Here is a 19,089-nt window from a genome sequence, read left to right as displayed (position 1 = left end):
AGGCAGGAGACGAGGGCTGAGCCTGGGGGCGGCCAGAGAGAAGGGGGGGGGATGGCACTCCTGCACCTGCGTGGGGATGGGGGATGACGATGCGACGGATGGACGGCTCTGAGCCTGCGTGGCACCCTCGGGGGCAGGGCCAGAGGGGGTGCAAGAATGACGGGGAGCCCCATGCGTCAGAGGGGGCAAAGTAGAGGAAGTTTCACCAGAGACCGCTTCCAGGGTGGCGAAAGGCAGCTCCGGCCATCGCCCAACACCCCGGCCGCCCATCACAGGAAGCTGGGTGCTCTCGCTCCTAACCACAGACGCCGTCACGGCCAGGGAAGCCACAGCGGAGAGGGTGGAGCTCCCAGCCTTCCTCGGGGGGCCTCGTGCTCGGCCCTTTCTCCCGAGGGGAGCCCCGGGAGCTGGAGGACCTCGCTGCAGCTCCCTGCTCAGGTCACTGGCCTGGGAAGGCCTCTTAAGACCCCTCTGGCCCCCCCCCCCAAAAGTTGGCCGCAGGTCGAGCCGCTCCTGGGCACTGACGGTCTCTTGTTGAGGCCGCGGATGCGGCGGCATGTGTACGCCAGGGCGAGCGTGGCCGGGTTCCTAGGGAGGGGAGGCCCAGGCGGGCTGAGGGGAAGCTCCTTGCTAGCACCACCCGGTCAGTCCGTGTCCGAGGCAGGATATGAACTCGGGTCTTCTGACGGTGGGCCTGGTGCTTGGCATGTGGCTCTGACCCTGTCACTGACCGCCAACAGCCGGGGCTCCGGGACAAGTGCCCAGGGGGGAGCCGGGAGCCCCCCGGAGGAATGACCCGTCCTCTGCATCTGGTCCCCCGAAAGAGAGGGTGTGGCCAGCGGCTTCCAGGCCAACTTCTGCAGCTGACCGGACGGCCCCTGTGAGGAGACGCACAGACGGACAGAGGGGACACAGACAGGAGACGCACGGACAGAGGAGGCGCAGGCTCGCTTTCTCTCATGTTTGTAATGTAAACGCTCTGCCCTGCCCCTCCCCGCCTGGCACCCAGAGCCTCCTCGGGGCGGTGCCCCTCACTGCACGGGCAGAGCCACTCGGGCCATGGGCATCTGGGCCACCACCTTCTGGCTCCTCTCGGCAGACAGGTGCTCTAGTCGCTCGGTGTAGAAACCATTGAAGTCCAGCCTGGGGGAGAGGAGAGACCCTGAGAGCCTGTGGGGGGGAGGGGGGTTTGCCTGTGCCCGCGCCCATCCCCCCTGGCCTGAACTGGGGGCTCCCTGCTATGTCCCCCCCAACAGAGTGTGAGCTTCTCAGAGGTGGGCGCTGAAACACGGCACGCAGCGGCTGTTGGAGACGGACACCTCAAAGATGGCTGGCCTGGGCCGAGGGGACGAGGCACGAGCGGGGCCCAGAGGGCCATACCTTGGTCAGAACAGGGGGACGAGGCCATCCCCCGTGAGGCAGCCTGGGCCCGGGGCAGGTCCTTGACCCACGGAGCCCCCTGGTGGACAGCCGGGAAGCAGAGGGGGGTCGGCAGGGCCCAGAACGCTCTGCTGGGACCCGTCTCCTGGCTTCTTTGTGGGGGGCTCTCTGGGGGGCGGCCCCAGCCTCACCTGGAGATGACGCTGACCATGCTGTGCTCGCAGTCGTTGGTGCTGAACACACTCAGCTTGTCCAGCAGGTCCAGGAGGTGGGAGGAGAAGTTCTTGTCAAACTTGGTGACGGTGGCCTCGAAGCCGGACGTCAGCTGCAGAGCGTCCGCGTGCTCCGCCAGGTACTGGGAGGGCGACCGAGTCAGAGGCCACCTCGTGCCACGGCCGGCCGTGGGTCACGGTGGGGTGGGTGCCCACCGGAAGGTGCTGCCCTGCCCCTGTCCCTGATCCCAGTGACGACCACTCTGGAACCCACACTCGTGGGGTGTTTGCATGTTCTCACCCCGCCAACCCCCCCCGTGGGGCTCCCACACCCGTCTTCTCCTTCCCTCTGAGGTCCTCATAGGCCCAACCCCCAGGAATGACCCTTGCGGCGGGCCTGAGGTAGGTGGCGCAAACCAAAGCTGGGCACACCCCAAGCCATCCCCACATGAGGGCACAGGGGAAGAGCTGGGCCCTGGATTTCTGTCTATGGGCAATGAGGGGTCCAGGGGATGGGGCGCTGGACCCTCTGTGACCCTGGTGAGCTGCTTCCTCACAATGTGCCTCAGTTTCCCCAAATGTAGAATGGGGACAGGAAGAGCCCCCACCTCCTCCCAGGATTGCTGGAAGGCTCAGAGGCAAAGCCCTGGCACACAGCGGGTGCTTGCTCCTTCTCTGGGCACGCCGGGCCGGGGCTGCTCACTCCCCTCCCCTAGGGGTGTTCAGATGGTCCAAGCAGACTTGGGCCAAGCTAACGAGGCCCCTGCGTGCTCTCTCTAACGAGACCAGACCGGACGGCTCCCCCTAGCCCCGAGCACTCACTTTGCTGGTGAGCTTCCTCTTGAGAGCCTCCTCCACTCGCTCGGCCTCCGTAGGAGGCCCCAGCATGGTGCCCGGCTCCATTGGGGGGCGGCTGCGCTCGCTGTCCAGCTTCATACTCTGGGTGAATCGCTTCAGGGGAAAGGGAGGAGACGGGCACCCTTTAAAGGTCCCCAAGGAAACAGCCTGGCAGCTGTCGCTCAGGCCGGGGATCCAGGTGGAAACGAGTCACCCTTCTACCTCTTCCTGATGCCCCCAGCCCTTGCCCACTAAAGGACGGCCTCTGACCCCTGGCCCCACGAAGCCTCAGCTGTCCAGTCTGACCCACGCCAGCATGGAAGAGAAGGGCACCCGGGCACCTAGACCAGGAGCTTCCCCTGGGGAAGAGGAGGGCATTAGGGCCTATGCCAGGGCCAAGACTGGCCAGACACATGAGTGACTTGAGCAGGGCCTGGGGAGAAGGGCCCACACCTGCCCTGTGTCACCCAGCTGTGCCCACCTCCTACACCTGCCCCGTCACCCGGCTACACCTGCCGCCCGTGCCACCCGCTGACCTGCATGCAGTTGGTGAACATGACGCAGACGGACATGAGCTTGGAGAAGATCTTGAGCAGCTCCGGGTTGGTGAGCATACAGTCCTTCAGGCAGTTGTCCAGGAAGCTCGTGTGGTGGCCCAGGACATCGTCGATGTTGGACGCCTGCGGGGAAGAGAGGGTGAGCTGGGGGGGGCGCCCTGGGCACTGCCCACCCAACATCATCCAGAGCGGGCGGGCGGGTGAAGCCTCAACTCGAAGGGAGCAGCTGTGGGGACGGGCACGGGGAGCTGGGCACACGGAATCATCCCGAGGGAGCGTCCCCTTGCTGGGGGCAGAATTCCTGCCTCCCCATGAGGTGGGAAGATAATGCCTTGGGGGCCGGGCACCTTTCGCTCCCTGCTTTGGCAGGGACAGGGATGTCCAGCTGCGGCCAGGCCTGCCCAGGACCTTTTGGCGCCACCCCCACCAGGGAGGCTCCTCGCTCCTTCCCAAGAGTGGCGCGGCCCCTTGGTCATTCGTGCCTACTGTGGCAGCCTGGGGAGTTCTGATCCACTTTGGTTCTCCAGGGTTGGTGTGTGTGCTGTGGGACCCCACTTCTGCTCTGCCACCTTCCCAAGGCCTAGAGCGCCTCATCTGTCACTAAGGGGAAACCCTCCCCGGCCTGGACTCCTGCAGACGGCATCTTTCATCCCATGGGGATGGGGGATAGCGCCCTGCCCGTTGGCACCTCTGGGCACCTTCGACTCAGTGCCCAGAGTCAGGCTGTCAGAGCTGGGGGAAGGTCCAAGAGGCTCTGAACACTTTTGACTACTTTTGGCCTTCTCCTCGGCCCAGGCTTCTCACCAATGCCCCCTCATGGCTCTGGGGAAACACGGACAATGGCCCCAGGAGGCTCCACACGGCTAGGTGACCGTGACAACCTGGGTAGCTGGTCCGTGTGCCCGTCATCCTGGTGTCTCTGCAGGACCTCCTCGCCTAGAAGGGCCATCCACAGGGCTAACAATCCTCATCTACCATCTCTGTCCCTGAATTTGCACCCTGCACCAGGACACCCTCAGCTCCCTTGTATGGGCTGCCTTTGCCCATTAGTGTGTGCCCACCTTGAGGGCAGGGATTCTCCTCCCGTCTGACTGCCTCTGAATCCAGTTCTGAGTGTGGCAGCTAGCGCACAGCAAGCCGGCATTGGCACAGCACTACCCACCTGCCAGCCTAGCCACCATTTCCAAGGCCCTGCTAGCTTCCATTGAGAAGAGCTGGCATGGGCATAGTGCCCACCATCGCCAAGGCCCTCGCTGCCTTCCATGGAGAGGGAAGAGCCGGTGATGGCACAGTGCTGCCTGCCCAGCCTCCCAGCTGCCCCTGCCACGGTCTCGGCTCCCGACGCCCCGCGCTCACCGACTTCAGGTTCTTCTCCAGGACGTGCCACGTGGGCTCCATGACCTCGAACATCATGTAATACTGGATGTTCTGGACGAAGTTCAGCATCCGCTGCCTCAGGGTGAAGGCGCCTGCGAACCTGCGTGGGCAGAGCGGACACGGGACCTCAGCGCGTGGGGGAGGGTGTGCCCGGAGACAGGAGAGGCGCCTTCTCTCTGGTGTGTGGCACCCCGAGGGTGGAGCTCTGGGGGCCGCCGGGGAGGGTCGGGGGAATGACTGACGGGATCCGGGGAGAGCCTGAAGCCTCCTGAGGGGACCCTCAGCCACCCCTTTCCCCAGCGGTGGACGGGGGCCTTGACGCGGAAGGGAAAGAGCCCAGAGTGAGCGGGCGACGGCCCGAGAAGGGAAGCCCGGGAGCCGTGGCCGGGCACCCACCACTTGGCGCCGTGCAGGGAGAACTGCTTGGCCGTCTTGTTGCTGATCCAGACGCCGCACAGCTGGCGCTCCACGTGCTTGCAGTAGAACATGTGCCGGAAGAGCATCTGGTAGCGGGTGAGCGCCTTCCTGTGCGGGGCAGGAGGCCTGGGTGAGCGCACACACATGTACCCGCTGCTTGGCCTGCCCACGCCTGTGCCATACACGTGTGTACGTGTGCGCCACGGCCGTGAACAGCTGCCCCACACCTACACCCACGGGCCGCCCCTGCCCCGGCCCCGGGACACCGGCTCCTCTGCCAAGGCCCCCACCTGTTGATGATCAGGGACAGCGGCCACTTGACCACATAGTCGAAGGAGAAAGCCTCGAGGCCGCTCAGCGTCAGCTCTGTTGGGTCTGCGCTGATGAGGGCCTTTTCCTGCTTCGTCTCGATGGCCAGAACCCGCAGGAGCTGCGTGATGAGGTCGTGGGGCATGAGGTCAATCTGTGGGCACAAAAGGGGAGACAGAGTCAGAGAGAGACGGACGGAGAGGAGAGGCGGCTGCAGCTGGGTGGTGACAAATCCTCCCGTTCTGGGAGGGGGGCCATGGGAGCAAACGCTCCTTACCTCGAAGGGGTCTGGGGTCTCTCTGGGGAGTCCTAGTTTGGAGGACAAGGTGGGCAGCCAGCCCGGAGAGTATCAAACCCAAGCCTCAGCTGTGGGCCATGATGGCCAAGGGCAGAGCCAGAGTGGATGGGCACCAAGAGGACTGAGTGCCAGCAGGAGGACCTGCTTCCTCTTGTAGTGGCGGGGTGGGCCTCGCTGGACGGCACTAGTCAGAAATGCACCCCTTGTGTCCCCCCGCCCCATTCCCCAAATAATTCTGTGACGTGGTATGGGAATGTCCCAGAACCCTGTGGTTCTCCTTGGAGATGGAGACCAGGAAGGGGCACACGATGACTTCCAGGATGTGACCTCAGTGGTCAGATTTTCTGCTCGAGGAGGGTTAAGGGGATGCCACCGTTGCCAGCCACCTCACCTTCTTCCCACGGAGGGTCCGAGGCTCACCTTGAGGTCATCCTTGAAGGGGTCCGTGTTGGCCGTGCTCATCCTCAAGGCTAGTTCGAGCAGGGCTTCGAGCCGGGTCGGGATGATGTCGTCCACAGGCTTCTTCAGCTCCTCCTCTGTGAGGTCCATGAAGTGGACAAAGAAGTCCCCCTGGTCCATGAGGAAGTAGTGCTTGATGGACCTGCGCCCAATGAGACAATCAGGCTGGAGAGGCGGCCTGGGGGGTGAAGGGGCATTTGGGGCTTTCCCAGGACACCCGTGCTTTGGGCACACAGAGCAGGAGGAGCACGACCATAGCAGAACGAAGCGGGAAGACAGGAAATGTTCTATCTGGCCCCAGGGGAGCCGGAGTGACCTCTATTTAAAAAGTCTCTGAGGGCAGCTGGGTGGCACAGCAGATAGAGCCAGGCCTAGAGAGAGGAAGTCCTGGATTCAAAGCTGTGGGACCCCTGGGAAAGTCACTGAACCCCCCTTGCCTAGCCCTTCGAGCTCTTCTGTCTTAGAACTGATTCCAAGGCAAAAGGGCGTAAGAGAGGGGATGCGGAGGTCCAAAGAGGAGAGATCAGGACCAGAAAAGAATGTGCGGCCGGGTCAGCCCTGGGGGGTGACCAGGATGGGTACCTCAAGTGGGCCACGAGCTCCTTCTCCTCCATCAGAAAGTCCAGGAGCACTTTGCTTGCATAGTTGAAGGCTTTCTCGATCTGCTCCACATAGGCACGTTCCTTCAGGGTGTAGACGATCTCCTTGGCCACGGGGCAGGTCACATCATGGCCGCACTCTCGGACCACATTCAGGTACTTGCCTGGAGAGTGGCAGGAAGGTGGGACATTGACTGGCTGGGGCAGCGCCCAGCTCTGGGGCGCAGCACCCTACTCGTACCGAGGTCCAGTTTGTCTACCAGGCCCCCACCCGATCGCCGATCACCGAGGCTCCCCGTGATACCCTCCCCAGGCACAGAGGGAGCCCACCAATTGAGGAAAGTGCCAGTTACTGTTTGATGCCCACTTTCTCCTTCAAGAAGAGGGAACTCTGGATCAGAAAGAACAAGGATTGGCCCAAAGAGAGCACAAATGGAAGGAAATAAAAGTGGCCGTGGAGCCCTCCTTCCACACGGGGGACTACCGGCATCCCTTTGCCCATTTTGTGGACGTGGTGAGTGAGGCCTTGGAGGGAAAGGCCGAGTTGGCTCCCCAAATCTGGGCAAGCCCACGGTGTGGGGGACACTCCAAAAGGGGATCAAACAGCTATTATTATGCCTCTGACCAGGCACCCAGCTTGGCTTAGTGGTCACAGACAAGAGCTGGGAATGGGCCCAAAGAGGAGAGATTAGAACCGGGCAGATACAGGAACCAAAGGAGGATCTAAGCCTGAATCCGAGCTGCCATGATTACCACGTGGTGGCCAAGGCAAGAGCACCCCCACCCTCAGCATGATGGGGCCTTGGCACCAGAAACGAGAGGACCAACCCAGAGCAGCCACGGCGCAACAAGGGGCATATGGGGAGAGAAGCGGGGAGAGAGAGAGAGAGAGCAGACCCAGATAAAGGCAAGGCGAGGGGGAGGCTGACGGGACTGCTAAGGTGCTGCGAGTCCCGAGAATGATCAAGAAGATCCAGAACGAGAAAGGCCAAAGTTCTGATGTTTGGAAAGGAAAGGCAGCGTCTGGCAGGCCTTGGCCGGCAACGTCGGCCTAACTTGGACGTCTCAAATGGGAAGCAGCGACTGCTCCAGCCTGTGTGGCCCCCAGCTAAGGAGAGGGGCAGAAGAGGGGCTCCCGATGCATGCAGCACCAGGTGCCTCAGCCTCCCAGAGAAGACTGGAGGAGACAAGAGGTGAGGGGGATGGTCAGGATGGGGTGACTGACCATCCTTAGCACCAGGCTCCTCCGTGTTCCTCCGTGATTAGGAGGAGGCCAGTTTGCAGGTGATCTGAGGCTGGGGGCAGAGACACGCTGCAGTCATCCTGGCTGGTGAGGACGGAGGTGGAGGCCAAGTCCACAGAGCCCACAGTGCAGAGCAGGATGGCCGCCAAGCCCACTGCCTTCCTTTGACAGGGGAGTCAGTGGAGGGAAGGGCTCGGGATGGTGGCAGAAGTGGGCATCGGCGAGGGGTGGACCTCGGGCTCAGGAAGAGCCCAGAGGGTGACATGAGAACCATGGGCTTAAGGCTGCCCCAGGCAGAGGGTCCAAAAGGCCCACTTACTGCCTGTTGCCCTGGCCAAGCCCCTCATCTGGATGACCCCACTCGAGGCAGAGGCCTAGAGACCAAGCCACCAGAGGCCCGGCCAGGAGGGAAGGACAGAAGCCAACAGAGGCTCATGCTGAGAGAACCATGTCCTGATGAAAGCTGTCCTGAGTGGAAGCCAGCACCCTGGGGAAGAGGCCTCTGCCCCGGCCCCCACTGGAGGCCCTGGAAATGATGGGGGCTTGCTGTGACCGGTTTCTGTCCTCACCTGTGCTCAGGATCTTGTCTGCCATTTTCTGGAGGAAAGAAGGGATCTGTGGCTGGACGACGGTGTACCTCTGGTCCCAGTACTTGTCGTTGTAATCCTCCTGGATCTTCTCCTTCTGAAGCTCATGCTCTTCCACCATGAACTCACTGCGTTATTTGTTGAAGAAGAGACAAAAGATGTCAGAAGGCAGAGCAAGCCGCGTCCACCCCTGCTCAGTGGCGCGTTGGCCAGGCGCTGGGAGAATGGCGCCTTGGAGGGGGCCTTGCCCCTCTCCCCTCCCCCCCAGCGCCTTCTGGCAGGGTTTTCGGGCCTCAGTTCCCTCCCATTCCCCCGGTCGGGGGGCTCTCCCCAGTGTGCACATTTGAGTTTTGCTCCTAGGAGCCCCCTCGCCACCGGCTATCGGTCGCCTGAATGCTTGGGTTCTTTCTCCCCCCCGTGAGAGGGAGCTCCCTGAGGGAGGGCGCTAGTGCCTGGGCCCAAGCTGTGGCTCTCTCTGGGGCAGACCCAGTACCTACTGCCCAAGAGAAAGAGCACTAGTGGACCTGCAGTCAGGAAGACCTTAGCTTTGGTCGGGCCTCCAACACTGGACAATAACAGAACTTCCCTCCCAGGGCTGGGGCCAAGAGGCCAGCGAGAGAAGCAGCAAACCAGGATCGCGGCTGACTCACCGAGAACCCGAAGCCACCAAGTCCATCTCCCCCTCCCCCAAAGAGCTTTTTGAGTTCTCGGGTCTTGGACTGAAGGCTGGAGCCAAGCCAGCCTTTTGACAAATGAGGAAACTGAAGCCCAGGGCCCACATCTGCTGCCCGGGCTGCTGCCCCCAAGACAAGACCAAAGGCGCGAGCCTAAAAAGAGGCTCAGGACCCAGATCTCTTTGGCGATGAGGTGGCTGCCCTGCTTGGACCAAGCTCCCGAGGTCTCGGGGCAATCGTTCCATCCACAATGCACGGCTACTATGTGCCAGACCCTGTGTTCCTGTCCTTGGGGAGCTGCCCTCTCCACAGCCCTCGATGGAGAAATGGAAGTTTGGGGAGGAGGCCTGGAGGCCTTCCTGAGGAAGGTGGACCCCGAGTGGAGCCTTGAAGAAAAGCTGGAGGGTGTCTCAGGCACCAGGGATGGTCTGCCCAAAGGCACCGTGACCGGAGATTGGGCATCACTTAGGAGAAAGCCGACAGACTGGGACCAGGGGGATACGTGTCATAAAGCTAAGGGAGGGCAAGTGTGGGAGATGCTCCTCGCCAAAGGAGCTCTTGGCACCCTGGAGGCAATGTGCGCTCTCGGGTTTCAGTGAGGGGTGACGGGACTACCTCGGGCCTAGAGCTGAGGACCATCCCTTGGGCACCTGCTCTGGAGATGAGCCAGGAGGGGGAGGAGGGCTTGGACTGGGGAGGTGGACGGCTCAAGCTGGGGGGCCCCCAGGAAGACGAGGGCTGGATCCTGAGGCCGGGGATGACCAGTCCGGCTAGTCGCCGAGATGATTTTGGGGAGCGGCGCCGGTCAATACCTGTACGGATCGTTGATGATGCCCCGGTAGATCCATTTCTCCAGGATCTCAAAGTACGGGACGCTGGCTGCCTTGGTCAGGTAGAGGCACAGTTCCTGGGCCTGACTGTCTCCGGTGTAGTTGAAGCTTCTGTCATGGAGGAGGCTCAGGGTCGAGCCCCCTAAACATTCCCCTTTGTCCACAGAGGTGGCTGCAGGAAATGAGGGCAGCAGTGGCAGCAGTGGCAGCAGGTGGGTGAGTCCCCCCCTTCCCCCGCTTGAACACTGACAGCCACTCTGGCCAACCCCCAGAGACCAGAGGCTGCCACGAGCCCCAGGACAGGTGGGGAGAGAAGCCCCTGGGGGGCTGGGGGGGCTCCAGGGCCATGGTGGGAGGGGGTGCGCTGGGTGCCAGCAAGGGCTGGAAGCTCCTGGATGAGACCCACTGGGACAAACCGAGAGGGACGCAAGGCCGCTTGGTTCCCCTGAAGGGCCATGAAGCCGTCCAAGACACTGGCTCAATCCGGGGCTAAGCCTTGAGCCACGAGGGCAGCTCCACAGGGGTACAGGACGTGGCCCACTGTTCCAGGACCCTTCTTGTGAAGTTTCCAGGGTTGATGAGACCCAACACAAGCCCCGAAATCACTACCCACCACGAGGCTATTAGAGAGGCAACAGGACAAGCAACAACCAGCAAAAGACAGGCGAGTGTCTGGGCACAGGCGATGACCACAGGCAATCAGGAAGCTCCTGAAGCCGCAGGGCAGTGTCAGGGAGTTCAGGCTGAGCCCTGCTGCCCACTTCCAAAAAGCCCCACCTTGTGGGAGGGAGTCTCCACACTGAGAGCTTCCTGCCCTGCATATCCCCCAGGGCAGAAGAATAAATAAGTGGGCAGTAACTCATGGACCCCCAGCTCCGGCCCTTTCCAGCCTCTGACCAGCCCTCACACTGGAGCCAGGCCCAGGCCAAGGCTCCCACAGCCCTCCTAGACCCCAGGCAAGTCACTGTAACATGAGCAGGAGTTCCTTCCTAAGGGGAGACCAAATAACCAGCCCAAAGTCAGGCAGGAGGAGCCTTAGGGGAGGCCAAGGCTCCTAACCCCCTGACGTCCACAGGCCTCTGAAGCCTGCAGAGGTAGGATGGAGGGAAGTCCTTTGGGGTGCTCCTGACCCACCCATTCCTTCCTGGAGAGGCTCAGGAAGGTGCCCATGTGTGTTAGTGGAAATTTGGGGTTCATTGAGCTTTAATGTTTAGATATATGATATAAACTTCCTGTGGACGTTTAGGGGACTTGGAAACTACATTTCCCATGATTCCTCTTACGGAGACAGAGGTATAAGACTCCTGAGGTGATTGGGAGACGCTCTCTTTCCTACAAAGCAGCCAGGTGGGCAGGAGGTAATGGCGGGCAATTTGAATTAGATCTTAGCAGGCACGTGGCCTTCTTAATTTACCAATATGGCTTTAAATGAACTATTAATACTTTTATCTACTTCCATCTATATCCATTTTATTCGTAACAGTTTTGGCAACCACATTGGAGACGTAATTCTCAATTTTTCAGATAGCCTACGAAGCCAAGCAACTCTGAGACACCTCCGGATCCTCCCCGGAGCCTCAGACCTGCTCTTGTGCTATTTTTGGCCACTTTGCTCAGTTCTTTTGAGCATTTTTTAAAAAGGGGAATGCCGTTTTCCCACCAGCCTGTTCCTGGCTGCTAGTTTCATACATTCCCCATGAACTTGGTTTCAACGACTGCCGGCCCTATCCGCCGGCCCCGCCCTGGGTCTCTAGCTTTTTCCTGCCACCCAGTGGCGATCCCAGCTCCTGCTGGCTGTTCCAATGCCAGATACCTGCTGTTGCCTCTGCTGCTGACCCCCAAACTGTTCCCCCCAAATGCCTGCCGCCCAGTGCTGCTACTTTTTCTTGACTCCTGCTTTCCTGCCCTAGCAGACCCCGCTGGTTGATGCTGATCCCAGAGACTGCTGCTGCCGCCGCTGCTTAAGATTTGAGAAGTATAATAAAAACCCCTTTTCCCTCTTATTTCACACACCTGGCACTTTCCTAGGGGTGTTTCCTCATAGACATTAATGGCTTTTAACCTGAAGAAAGCTTCTCTAGCTACCTTCCTCCCCCCACAAGCCCTCCACGTGGGATCTCCAACCTGCGGCTTTCTCTAGCCCCTACCCCAGTTGGCTTAAAGGTGGCCCTAGCTTTTACTCTTCAAACAGGAAGTAGAATGGCAAGCATGGACCACATGGCCTATTTCAAATTATTCCTTGCAATTATCTTGCCTGAAACTCAGGGGAGGGATCCTCCCCCCCCCCCCACACACACACACACACTCTAGGCCTGCCCAAGACTTTGAACTATATACCCTTATGGAGTCATCCACACTGTGCTCAGTGTAGAGCTCAGTTAGAAGGAACTTGAATTGGACCAGAGGTGGATTTTAAAAACCTCAGACAGCATGGAATTTATTAAAAAAAAAAAAGTCTCTATCTTATTGTATTTTGCTGATTGTTGTTACGTGATTTAATTTTGCTGTTAAGTTGACCTTTCTGTTGCACTGAATCATTTTAAGCTAATGAAGTTTTGGCTGCTAGATTAATTCTGTTTATGATTTTATTGTAACTCCCAAATAGTGAACAAATCTATCAGAATTAGTAAAAAGGGTTTTTGACTACATTGCTTGTAATCTGTTTCTTATATTGTATTTCCTGATTTCTTTAAGGTTTCATTTTTTTAAGTTTACCTGTATTAATCTAATTCTGTTATCTGTACCATTTATGAACACCTTAAACATTTTTAAGGTGTAAAAAAGCCCATAAGCCTTAGGATCACATGCCTTAAGTTTTTATTCAATCTTGATATTGCTTACACAACCTTGGAGATTTTAATGCCTTGAATTTAAATTATAATTTTATAAAGGGTCTTTAGAATTGACTTTAGATGCCTAGTACCCTTCTGTATGAATGGTAAGGTTTTATATATTTATTATAAAGAATGTTGTCTTAAGGGGTAGAGGAAACAAATGGAAGTTTTCTACCTGTTTTTTTTTTTACACAGGAAGCCAGGAGAGCTCCTGTGTGCTTGATGTTTTGGCTTGCTTTCCCATCAGAAAGATCTAGAATTCCTGAGCATAATTTAGACCCAGCAGGTTTTTTTATCAGATTTTTTTTAGGCTCTGCCCCACAACTGCTATGGAGTTAGTAACAGTTTGTTAAGAAAATATCTTAGTCAAGGTTGAATGATTTACTATACCTGTTGAATTTGTGACAAGTATACAATTTTTTTATACATCATAGCACGTGGTTATAATAATGGGTTTGTTTGCTATTGTCTTTAAATGTGTTATTGGAAATTATGGTACTTTATTTGAATGTGCATTATGAATCTGCTATTTTGTAAAAACCATTTACACACACAGTTCATGCAAAAGCTTAACAGGAATGGATCTCATTTTTGGGTGAAAAACCTTTCACTAATTCTAAGCTATATATTTTTCGATTTTTTTAAAACATTCTTTTATTATTTTTCCTTCTAAGTGAAATATAATTTGTTTTTTTCTTTCTCATTTTTATACTTGAAAACGTATTTTTATTGCTTTTCCTTTTAATTTTTTAATAGAGTTAATTGACTCTTTTTTCCCTTTTTCTCATTTTGTACTGAAAGTACATATAATCGGTGTTAACCCTTTTTTGATTTTACAGTAATATAAGTTTAATATAAATATATATTTGCTATAATATTAATGCATACCCCAAAAGCCTTAGACTATGGTAACCTACCAATTATTGGTAAATATTATGGGACTGTGATTAATGTCTCTCTGTCTGATTCCAGGAGAAGGGAACAAAAGAGCCACAAGGTCATGGAGACAGCCTGAGAATCTGAAAAGTGCCAAGGAGCAAAAGGTCATGCAGATCGTGGATTGAGGAAGTTCTATGCCAATACTGAAGGGCTTGAAACTAGTGTTTGAAGTTCAGGGTTGTAGTTTTTCTAACATATGTTAGAGGCCAGACTTCCCCAGAGCTTCATTTCCTAGTAAGCACCTAAGACTGGCTATCATTATGGCTCATCTCTGAGAAGGTGGAGGCAAATCAGACCAGGGAAAGATACTTCCCTTTCATACATTTTTGATCCTGTTATTTCTCTTATATATAGAATGGCAGTTTTCTGTAGTCCTGGCTCCTGAATGGGTGATTGCAAACTGCTTAAATCACTTTAATTGGGCCTTGATCCAAGGACCTGTTATTAGTTTATTTTTCCTCACATTTTTGCACATAAGACTATGACATTTTACATTTCATACACAAGTTAATTTTTTTTCTTCTCTTTTATTTAGATTTTATTTTATTTTTATTTTATTTCTTTTTCCAATTGATTTCATACAACCCGTGACTTTGCCATGTATCCTTAGCTGACCTGGGGTACCCCCTTCAGGGGAGTATGCGTTATTGATTCTCCTCAGGGGGGGTGTGTAAGTTTTATAATTATAATGTCTGTATTATAATCTATAATGTAAAAATTTAAATCTTTTAGGAGTAATTTCAAGGGGGAATGTATAATTTGCCTCAGAAGGGAATGTGTGTTTTATAATAATGTAAAGTTTAAATTCTTTGAGAGTAATTTCAGGATAAGAAATTTGCCATCTCCCCAGAATCCAGTCAATGAACCTGTTTGTAGACGGCACCATGAAAAGGCCTGAAGAGCCTTCACTGGATCATGAAGATCCAAAATGAACTTTGGGGTGCAGTTGATTGAACTATGGGGAGTTGAATGCATTTGTTTTGATACACTCTTAGGCCAATAGGGGACTTCCCCCAATTGGCTTTTGTCAATGTGGCTAGTTTTTGTTCTATTTTCTTTTATCCCCAAATTTCTGTACTTTAAAAGTTATGTTTACAAGAACGTTCAAGGAGACCAGTCTCTTTCTGCTCTCAGGGGGGAATGTGTTAGTGAAAATTTGGGCTTCATTGAGCTTTAATATTTAGATATATGATATAAACTTCCTGTGGACTTTTAGGGGACTTGGAAACTACATTTCCCATGATTCCTCTTATGGAAGAAGTGTGATTACATAGACAGAGGTATAAGACTCCTGATGTGACTGGGAGACGCTCTCTTTTGTATGAGGCTGCCAGGAGGGCAGAAGGTAATGGTGGGCGATTTGAATTAGATCTTAGCAGTCGCGTGGCCTGGCTTAATTACCAATATGGATAATAATAAACAATATTATTGAATATATCCATCTATATCAATATTAATCATAACAGATGGCACCCCCTGCCTCACACTATTCTGGAGCTCTCCTGACCCACCATTCCTCCTCTCTGTACCAGGGCACCCTAGCACGAGGTCCCCTGTGAACCCAAGGAGCCCTGAGAGTGCAGGGGACAGCCAGAGACTCACCAAGGGAGGCCAGGATCTCCATGGTGCGCATGGTTGGCTGAATGTAGAACCACAGTTTCTGCAACGACAGGAGGCCTTGTCTCTGTAGGTGCTCCAGTTGCGTGACCAGGATCAGGTACTCCTTGACTAGGGTTCTCATGGCAGCCGCCAAGGCGTGGTTCACTTGACCGTACTCAAAGGAAGACTTCTCCTCTATGAACCTGCAGGGGAATTGACAGGCCTGGTGTCTGGGTGGCCGGAGGAGGGGGGCATCGGGGCTGAGGCCACCTATGACCCTCCCTGGCTGCCTGGCCTGTGGCTGAGTCTTAGATGGGAGAGAAGGAGAGTACCAGCTGTGGCTCAGTCAAATGAGACCATGCTCGGAAGCCCCTTTGAGTGAAGAACCTCAGGATTCCTAGGGGCTCACCAAGCAATGACACTGCCCAGTGGGGCTGGCACTCTAGCAGGGGAAGGATGGGTTGGAGGGGCCCAAGGAGACCCGTGGGCAAACCCTGAACTGGAGAGTGACAAGGTTCAGTGGAGAAAGGGCCTGGAGAGGCATCATGGGGTGGCCGCTGGGGAAAGGGAAGAGACCAGAGAGCCCCCTCCCCGCCACTCCCACCCACCCACACATGCAGGCACCCATCAGATCTGGATCTCAACAGATCATGCAGGTGGAAGTGTCCAGCAGGACAGGAGGTCAGGGAAGAGGCTGATGGCCAGACAGAGAGGGCAAGAGGGAGGAAGCCTGGGAAAAGTCTTGGTCAGTAAGAAGATGTCAGTAGAGATTAGCCAGGTGGCACAGTAGATTAGCCAGGCCTGGAGATGGGGGGTCCTGGGTTCAAATGTGGCCTCAGACACTTCCTAACTGTGGGACTCCCACTGCCTAGCCCTTACCGCTTTCTGCCTTGGAGCCAATAACATACAGAACTGATTCCAAGATAAAAAAGAGGCCAGTGGTGAGCTCTGAACTAAGTTTCCTAGGATGGTCAGTTCAGAAGCCAGCCTGGAGACTTGGGGCAGTGGGGGAGGACAGAGAAGGAAGGAAAATGAAGCAGCCTTCAGGGTCCAAGGATCCAGTGGAAGGCCCAGCGGCGCTCTGGCTGCAGGGGACAGGAGAGACTGAAGAGGAAGGATGGGGCAAATTCCTGAAGGAGATGGAAGGAGGGCTGAGCTTGTGGTCCCAAGGATTAGGGACAATTAGAACTGCTCAGAAGGAGAACGGGGAGCCTCGGGCCCAACAGGCTGGAGTCTAGAGTGACTCAGAGGCGTCTAAGGTCCCTTTGGGGGTGGCTGAGAAAGAGCAGCCAAAACTACCCTGTGAGTGAGAGTGGTTAAGGAATGAGAAGTGGGGAGCATCTGAAGGGGCCCCAATGGGAGAGGGAGCCCAGAAGATCAGGGCTGAGTGATTGTGGGGAGGGAGGCAGGCTCTGCCCATCTCTATCACACACACACACACACACACACACACACACACACACTCACACACACACACACACACACACACACACACACACGGATGGACACATACCTGGTCACAGTCGAGTAGCTCGCAGCCACTGGCAGAACCCTGTTCACCAGTTCCTTGACAGACATGTCCAGATTAGGGTCTACAAGAAAAGTCCGGCTCTGCCTGCTGAGGAGGGGCTGCGCTGTGATGTAGCGTCCATCCACGCCGACCAGGACGTAAAGCAGGTCCTCCACCACCGCAGCCTCCTGAGAGGCCAAGGGCAGGCTACCTTGAGCAAAGTTGGAACAGAAGGCCCCGTGTGGGTAAAGAGGACAGGGTTTCCTCTTCACCAGCCATCACAGTTGTGACCCTAAAAATCGGGGCTCCCCAGGTTCCGGGTTAAGATGGTGGCAGAGTAAAAAGCAGCTCTTAACCTCTCCTGACCAAAACACACAAAACTCCTCAAGGGGACATAAAAACAAGTCCAGACGAACGGAGGAACCCCACAACAGGGTGCAGCGTGGAAGGCACGTGGAATCGGGACATTTCCATGCTATAAAGGGGTGAAACAGCTCTCACTAAATCGCGGGCTGAGCAACCACCCCACCCCCACCCCCTTCACACACACCACCTATAGCGCCGAAGCCAGTTAAAAAGAAATAGAGCAAGTTTGGGGCACCCATCGAGTCATTGGCACCTCCGGGGCCTGTTCCTGAGAGCAGCAAGATTTGGGACCCCAATAAGCCAAAGAACGCACCCGAAATCTGAGCGTGGGAGCAGAGCGCAGGAGCGGCAGAGGCGTGGGTGGAGGCAGACATAGCCACGAGCTAAAGCTCTGAAACCCTGAGTGGGGAACCAGTGTAGACGGCATACGACTGTGGAAGCAGCGCCCTGAGACTTGTAAAGGAACCTCCAGCAGAGGATCAAGCAAGGGGGTCCACCAGGGGGCTTGACCTTGGAAAAAACCAGAACTCAGACCTCAGGAGCCAAAAAGATCGCGGACAGACCCCTAGGGTGAGGATAAAGCTGAGAAGCTGCTGGGCTAATGATGGCTACCCAGACTCAGGAAGTTCAGAAGAGAAAGATAAACAAGAAAAAGAAGTCTTTAACACTCGACAACTTTTACACAGAGAAAATCCAGACAACCGAGCAAACAGAGGAGGAGAACAAACAAGCATCCGGGCCCTCCTCAAATAAGGAAAACGGGTCACAAGCTATGGAAGAGTTCAAAACTGAGATTCTGAGGAAGATGGAAGAGATCTGGCAAGAAAATAACAGTTTAAAAGGTAGAATCTTGCAATTGGAAAGTGAGGCTCAGAAATCAAATGAATTGATAAGCAAAGTGAATCAGATTGAAAAAGAAAACCAAAAGATCATAGCTGAAAACGAAAAGTTTAGAGCCGAAAACCAGTCCCTAAAGGCTAGAATTGAGCAATTAGAAGCTAATGATCTCTCAAGACAACAAAAACAAATAAAACAAAGTCAAAAGACTGAAAAAATAGAAGGAAATATGAAATATCTCAATGAGAGAGTGACAGACCAAGAAAACCGGTCTAGAAGAGACAATTTGAGAATCATTGGTCTTCCAGAAAAACCAGAAATTAATAGAAACTTGGACTCCGTACTAAAAGAAATTATTCAGCAAAATTGCCCTGAAGTCCTACAACAAGAGGGCAATATAGACATCAAAAGGATTCATAGAACACCCACCACATTCGATCCAGAGAAGAAAACGGCCAGAAATATAATTGTGAAATTCAAGAGCTTTCAAGCAAAAGAAAAAATTTTACAAGAAGACAGAAAGAGACAATTCAAATATCAAGGAACACCAATCAGGATCACACAGGATGTGGCAGCCTCCACGCTAAAAGATCACAAGGCTTGGAATACAATATTCAGAAAGGCAAGAGAGCTGGGCCTGCAACCACGGATCAACTACCCATCAAAATTGACTATATATTTACAGGGGAAAGTATGGGCATTCAACAAAATTGAAGAATTCCAGGTATTTGCACAGAAAAGACCAGGGCTAAATGGAAAGTTTGATATCCAACCACAAAAATCGAGAGAAACATGAAAAGGTAAATAAGAAACAGAGGGGAAAGAAAGAAAACTTATAATTTTTAAATTTGCCTTTTTAAGGGCCTCAGTAAGACCTAATTATATGTATTCCTATGTAGAGAAATGTTATGTATAATTCTCTGTAGTGAACTCTATTCACTATTATAGTATCCACTATTATAGTGATCAGAAGAATAATTCACAGGGTGAGGGTGGAACACTAAATAATCTAAGATGACATGGGGGATGGGAAAGAGGGGGTGAATAGCAGGGAACACCAAGAGAAACTTGAGTGAATAAGAAAAGTAGGATATTCTATTACACACAAAGAGGGTATGGGAAGGAGAGGGGACAAATACTATTATAAGAAGGAGAGGAAGAGAGCATTAAGAGGTAATAATCAAACCTTACTCTCAGTGTAATCAACCCGGAGAGGGAAGAGTAG

General features: G+C 54.4%; 1 protein-coding gene across 2 annotated transcripts in view; it reads right to left on the bottom strand.

The window, feature by feature from the left end:
- Positions 1-947: 947 nt before the first annotated feature.
- The window catches only part of TUBGCP2 (tubulin gamma complex associated protein 2), a 36,011-nt gene continuing 17,869 nt past the window's right edge, over positions 948-19,089 (bottom strand). The window contains exons 6-18 of one of the 2 annotated variants that reach the window (XM_044659179.1): positions 16,665-16,872; positions 15,155-15,354; positions 9,762-9,951; positions 8,258-8,403; positions 6,429-6,609; positions 5,808-5,988; positions 5,071-5,243; positions 4,760-4,906; positions 4,343-4,463; positions 2,966-3,109; positions 2,415-2,543; positions 1,572-1,735; positions 948-1,143 (exon numbers count right to left, since the gene is read on the bottom strand). In XM_044659179.1, coding sequence (XP_044515114.1) covers positions 1,032-1,143; positions 1,572-1,735; positions 2,415-2,543; positions 2,966-3,109; positions 4,343-4,463; positions 4,760-4,906; positions 5,071-5,243; positions 5,808-5,988; positions 6,429-6,609; positions 8,258-8,403; positions 9,762-9,951; positions 15,155-15,354; positions 16,665-16,872 — 2,096 coding nt within the window. In that variant the 3' untranslated portion in view covers positions 948-1,031. The remainder of the gene's footprint in view (positions 1,144-1,571; positions 1,736-2,414; positions 2,544-2,965; positions 3,110-4,342; positions 4,464-4,759; positions 4,907-5,070; positions 5,244-5,807; positions 5,989-6,428; positions 6,610-8,257; positions 8,404-9,761; positions 9,952-15,154; positions 15,355-16,664; positions 16,873-19,089) is intronic. The other variant, XM_044659180.1, reaches the window with a different exon arrangement.

Source organism: Gracilinanus agilis, chromosome 2 (assembly GCF_016433145.1).
Source record: "Gracilinanus agilis isolate LMUSP501 chromosome 2, AgileGrace, whole genome shotgun sequence".
Taxonomy (NCBI): domain Eukaryota; kingdom Metazoa; phylum Chordata; class Mammalia; order Didelphimorphia; family Didelphidae; genus Gracilinanus; species Gracilinanus agilis.
This window is presented reverse-complemented; position numbering and strand designations above follow the sequence as displayed.